We start from the raw sequence: 5896 nt of genomic DNA, 5'->3' as shown, positions 1-5896 counted from the left end.
CAGGCAGTGCCCGTGCAGAGGTGCTGCCACCTGCCAGGTTGGCTTCAACCACCAGCAGCACCTTGGCCTGCTTTATTTGACCACTCCTTAAATTGTCACAGAGGAAACTGTCCTGGCTTGGATACAGCTTCGTTCCTGGGTGAGATGTTTCTGGTGGCAGCCACAGCTCAAGACTCAGAGGAACACCTGGAACACGGGGCTGATCCTTCCCTGAGCCTGTGCTCTCCGTTCTTCTCCTCTTTTCCCAGCTGTCCCACCCATCTCAGTGCCCACCTTCAGGCACCTTCCTTGCTCACCAGGACCAAACCTGAGGTGAGTTGCAACAGTCCTTCCTTTTTTTGATAGATGTGGGAGGAGGAACCTGACTGGGGCTGTGAGAGGGGTAGGGGGGAGGTGGTCTGTGCTCATCTCTTTCACCTCTGACTGCAGGGTGATCTGCTTCCCTCTCTATTTTCACATCCTCTCTGTCAGTACTATAGGTACAGGGTAAGAGATGGTGGGTGCTGCACCCACCAGCTTCTGCTGGAAATCCTCTCGTGGTGTGGGATCTTGCAGCTGCCTGTGAGAGCAGGCTGGAAGGCAGGATGCTGGTGTATGGGTTTCCTCATCCTCAGGTTAATCACAGAATGGGGGGAGTTGGAAGGGACCTCATCCAGCTCAAACCCCTTGCTCAGGCAGGGTCACTCAGAGCAGATCCCACAGGATCACATCCAGGTGGGCTTGGGATGTCTCCAGAGAAGGAGACTCCACAGCCTCTCTGGGCAGCCTGTCCCAGGGCTTTGCCACCCTTAAAGCTAAGATTTTTTTCCCCTCATATTCATGAGGAGCTTCCTATGTTCCAGCTTATGGCCATTACCCCGTGTCCTGTCTCTTGGTACCACTGAAAAGAGCCTGGTCCCTCCTCCTGCCACTGCCCTTTAGATATTCCTAAGCACTGATGAGATCCCTCCTCAGTCTCCTCCAGGCTGAGCAGCCCCAGCTCTCCCAGCCTTTCCCTGCAGGAGTGATGCTCCTGTCCCCTCAGCATCTTGTAGCCCCCACTGGCCTCTCCCCTGTAGCCCTTCTTGAGCTGGTCAGTGCTGCCCTGCCCCCCAGCCCATCCTGCCAGCCCTGGGCACTGCAGAAGCAACAAGTCCTGGGGTGCTGGGGCACCCTCAGCAGCCCCTGGAGCACCCACAGCAGGTGGGTGGTGCAAACCCGAAAGGCTGTGGCTGTTCCCTGGCAGGGAGGAGCTGCCAGTGGGCTCTGGAATTAGAGGGATCCATAGGTGTTGGCACATTCCTTGATGTCTATGGCAGGAGAGGAGAGGGAAGGGGAAGGGGAAGGGGAAGGGGAAGTGAAGGGGAAGGGAAGGGAAGAGGGAAAGGGAAGGGGAAGGGAAGGGGGAAAGGGAAGGGAAGGGAAGGGGAAAGGAAGGGGAAGGGGAAGGGGAAGGGGAAGGGAAAAACATCTGTTCTGATTCATATTTCTTTTGACTTGAAATTTTCCCCAGAGTAAAAGATTCTGGATTCAGAGCCTGTTGCTTGTGATAGAAATACTTGTAAAAGAATCCTACTGTTTAAATCTTGCCATTTCTACAAATGTTTTATTTATAACCTGAGGTTCTCTCCTCATTCTAAGATAGAAGAATGGTATGTAAAGCTTTCTCAAATGCAGGCAACAAGAATTAGGTCAAAACATTGCTGCAGCATAACACACAGTAGGAACTACGAAGTAGTAGCATATATGGATAAAAATATTTTGTTAAAATATCAAGTATCTGCTGTAGTTTAATTTATTACTACTGTTGGTTGTTGTTTTATAACATACCCAAGTGGATTCCAAAATTCCAAAAATGGAATCAGAACTCGTCAAGACAGAAGCTAAAAAGATGTGTAGAAATGTTTACCAAAACCTCCAGAGGGTAATTCATCTCATGTACTATAAACACTTAAGTGTTACAAAACTAATTTTTGTTGCACTCTGGAGATGCCTGATCTTCTCTGTCAACTTTGCAGAGAACCCCTTTGACTAGGTTGCCAATGCTTTTGTAGTTAAAATTAGGTGAGATGAGTCCCACTTGAAATAAATGCAGATAAATGGGCTGTATTTAAATAAAAATATCATGTGCCTAATTAAGCTGTAAAGGCTTCTATGGAGTTTACTATCAAAACAGCAGTGAATAATTCAAATAATCTACTCTCCCAATGGAGGAAGAAGTGCTACAAGGGGAAATCTTATGGTAGATGACTATTATGGGCTCTCTGAATAGAGGCCCAATGTTACATATGTTCTCTCAGTGTTACATAGAAGATACAAAATGCTGTAGTAATATAAGTATTTGGGTTGCTGAACAAAGATTTCAGTCAAGCTGTATTTTCAGGCTGGAGCAAGGTAGTCACAAAGGCTAGATGAGGTAGGTGGAGGCAGGTGCTGTGCAGGCCTTCGTGCTGCCCCCTGCGCGGGTGCCCGGAGCCTGCTGGGCTCAGCACCCCTCCTCCAGCCCTCCTTGGTCCTCTCTGTGGTGTTTGCAGATCCGTCCGTGGTGCTCATGGCAGGGAAGAAGATCCCCTGCAACAGGCTCCTCAACTTCCTGCTCTTCGGCTTCACCTTCAGCTGCTGCCTCTTGGTTTCTTTTCATCAGTTCAGAGCTTCTCAGCCAGGGCACTACAACTCCAGTCCCTCTGCCCAGGCTGGGAACACCAGCACCCCACTGAAAGGGAAGAGCAGGCTGACCATCCTGCTCTGGAAGATGCCCTTTGGGCAGCAAATCAGCTTCAAAAACTGCTCAACTCTGTACAGCACCCCCGAGTGCCACTTCATCTCCAACCACAGCTGGTCCCAAGAGGCTGATGCTGTGATCGTGCACCACAGGGATGTGTATGGAGACCTGGAGGGGCTGGCCCAGCTCCCCAGACTCCCTTCTCAGCTCTGGATCTGGTTTAACCTGGAGTCTCCAAGTCACTCTCCAAACTTAGGTGCCATGGACAACCTCTTCAACCTGACCATGTCTTACCGGAGGGACTCGGATATCTTCACCCCCTATGGGGAGCTACAGCTCCTTGGCCAGCCCCAACCACTCAGCATCCCACCCAAAACCAGGCTGGTGGCCTGGGTGGTCAGCAACTGGAGAGCAGACTCCTACCGGGTGAGGTACTACGAGCAGCTGAAGCAGCACATCTCCGTGGATGTCTACGGGCAGTACCACTTGCCTCTGCCCTGGCACGAGCTCCTCCCCACCGTGTCCCAGTACAGCTTCTACCTGGCCTTTGAGAACTCCCAGCACGAAGACTACATCACTGAGAAGCTCTGGAGGAATGCCCTGTCCTCTGGCACCATCCCCGTGGTGCTGGGGCCTCCCCGGGAAAACTACGAGCGCTTCTTGCCCCCCGAGTCCTTCATCCACGTGGATGATTTTGCCAGTGCTGGGGAACTTGCCCAGTACCTGCTGGAGCTGAGTGAGGACCCTGAGAGGTACCAGAGCTACTTCCAGTGGCGCAAGTGGTTGAAACCCGTGGTGGGGACTGGTTGGGGCCTGCACTTGTGCAGAGCTTGTCACTTCTTGCAGACAACAGAGGCCAGGTACCGGGTGGTGCCCGATCTGTCTGAGTGGTTCGTGTAACTGCTGTTTGCTCAGCTCTCTGCTGCCCTGCAATCTTTTTGTCCTTGCTGACAGGTGGCAATTTCATGGGACGTCTGAACTCGATGGAAACTGAGGGACAAGAGGAGCCTTGAGGTGAACAAGGACAAGGAAGCAATTAGGTGTTTGTGTGTCTTTGTCTTATTGGAGAACAGGCTGTCAAATAGAGTAGTACATGGTTTTGTTTTGTTTTCTGATTTATTAGTTACCTGAATAGCTTGCCATGCTGGCTGCAGCTTAGTCTTTGGAGAAGTTCACCTCTGGTCTCTGCAAAGAGTTCTGGCTCAGCGTGGAAAGCCTAAGGAAGTAGCTGAGAGGAGAAGGTGAAACAGCAACACCTTCACCAACCTGTTGCAGGGGCTTTGTCCTGTGCAAAGGTGCAGCTTGAAGGCACAGCCACACCATGAGGCTGCCTGCTGCTGCTGGAGGAAACTGGCCATGCTCCTCCCTGCCAGCCCCACAGCCCCTGTCCTGCCCCTGCTCTGCCTCAGGCTCTCCCTGACCACCACCAGGATGCTAGATGGGCAGAAAAATACTCAGTTAATTTTACAAGGCTGTATTTTGGGCAGGGTAGCAGGACAGGGGTGGGTGGGTTTGAGACTGGTGCAGGTGAGGTGTAGGGTGCTGAGGAGGCCCCCAAAGGCACCAGAAGGTTTAGTGCCTGGAGCACCCTGCTGGCAAGGAGATGAGCAGGACCAGCAGGTGCTGAGCTGCCTCCTCCTGTCTGCAGCCACCAGCCCAGCTCTGGCACCAGCTGGTGGCTCTAGGCCACATGGTTAAGAAACAGCAAATAATTGGCCTTTATTGAGCTCCCTGCTGCTGTTCAGGTCGTGTCACTGGAAGTTGTTGCCTTCTCAGGTGGGGAAGCCCCATTGCAGGGGGTTGGTGACCACAGTGGTTCCCTCCCAGGTTCCCTGCTGGTACCTCTGGACATTCTGTTTATCCTCCCAACTTCTCCTGGCCCCTCAGCTGAGGTTTTTCAAAGGTCTGTCCTGACCCTGGGATGTTTCCATGAGGAAAATCAGCTCAGAGTCCAGCAATGCAGACAAGAGCTGCAATTGTTTCCTCCATCAGCTGCACTGGGCAAACATTTCCAAAGGGCCCCTCTGCCTTTCCTCCTGCAGTCCCTCTGCAGCAGGACCATCCCCCAGACCTTTAGCACTGCAGCTCCCTTATTTTGATTCACAACTTTTGCCACCTTCATTTTAGATCTGCTTTGCAGGCTGGTTGAATGCATTGATCAGCACAAGCCTGGGGAGGAAATCTTTCACTCTGAAATCTCAACCTGAGCAAGAAATCCCCAGTTTTTTCCCTTGCCAACCTCTCCAGCCCAACTTCCCTTGTTTCCAAGACCTGGAGTCATTTAACACTTAGTAAAAAGAGATGAGTCCTGTAGGGTTTTGGACTCTTAACTGGGGACATGGCAGCACTGAGGGATCAACTCTCTCCTTTAACCTGGGGTTATTTTGGCAGGTCAGCACCAGCTTTATCCCTCCCCTGGGTCCAAGGGCTGTTTGGGGCTCTGGGGAGAGCAGCAGGGTTCTCCTCACCCTCTGAGGCTGCAGGAGTGAAGGCAAAATAAATATGCAGGAGGGAAGATTGATGAACGTTGACCTCACCCTCCTCCACCAAACTGTGCTGCAGCCTCTGGGAGGGCAACCCAAATCTGAATTTTAGTTGCCTTGAAGCTTTCATAGGCAGACCATGGGGTGCTGGGAACTTGAACCCAGTCTGGCTTGGGCCATGGTCCTTGGGGAAAGGGACGTGGGGTTGGCAGGACAAAAATATCACATGGAACCTTCCCCTCCTGAGCTGGGTGCTGCCCTGGTCTGGGGAAGGGATGTCTGGGGGTGACGTGGAGCTGCACACAGGCTGGTTTTGTTAGGGATGGGAAAGGTGACACCACACTTGGGAAACTCTGCAAAGGGGGACTTGGTTGAGGGAAACATCTGGATGGCTGTGCCAGGGGGGCTGGGAGGCTGCTCCAAGAAGTCACTGTCAGGCTTTTCCCAACACACCCGTGCTGGGAGCTGCAGGCACCTTCACACCCTGCGGGGAGATCCCAGCATGAGGGGCTGCTTCAGTCCCTCACACATAAGGTGTGAAAACAGCCCATTCACCCTCAAACCTCCGAGTTTTGTACCCAAAGGTGGCAGGAGATGGCTTGGAAAGTTCCCAGCTGACACTTCTGGGCAGAGGTGATGCCAGAAGCAGAGAAGGGATGAGCTTTATTTGGGTGTTTCCTTGAGAGGAGGGCAAGAGGCTGCTCCTCTTTGG

The 5896-nt window shown here is 52.3% G+C and overlaps 1 protein-coding gene across 1 annotated transcript; it reads left to right on the top strand.

Annotated features, from left to right (window-relative positions):
• Nucleotides 1-2530: 2530 nt before the first annotated feature.
• On the top strand, nt 2531-3601 carry LOC104395831 (alpha-(1,3)-fucosyltransferase 6-like). The gene has a single exon (XM_010005575.1). The coding sequence runs from the start codon at nt 2531-2533 to the stop codon at nt 3599-3601; it is 1071 nt and encodes a 356-aa protein (XP_010003877.1).
• Nucleotides 3602-5896: the final 2295 nt, after the last annotated feature.

This window comes from Chaetura pelagica, unplaced genomic scaffold, assembly GCF_000747805.2.
Source record: "Chaetura pelagica isolate M959 unplaced genomic scaffold, ChaPel_1.0 scaffold741, whole genome shotgun sequence".
Classification (NCBI taxonomy): domain Eukaryota; kingdom Metazoa; phylum Chordata; class Aves; order Apodiformes; family Apodidae; genus Chaetura; species Chaetura pelagica.
This window is presented reverse-complemented; position numbering and strand designations above follow the sequence as displayed.

What these genes read in the sequence shown, in the direction of transcription:
- LOC104395831 (XM_010005575.1), top strand. Translation starts at nt 2,531, where the DNA reads ATGGCAGGGAAGAAGATCCCCTGCAACAGGCTCCTCAACTTCCTGCTC.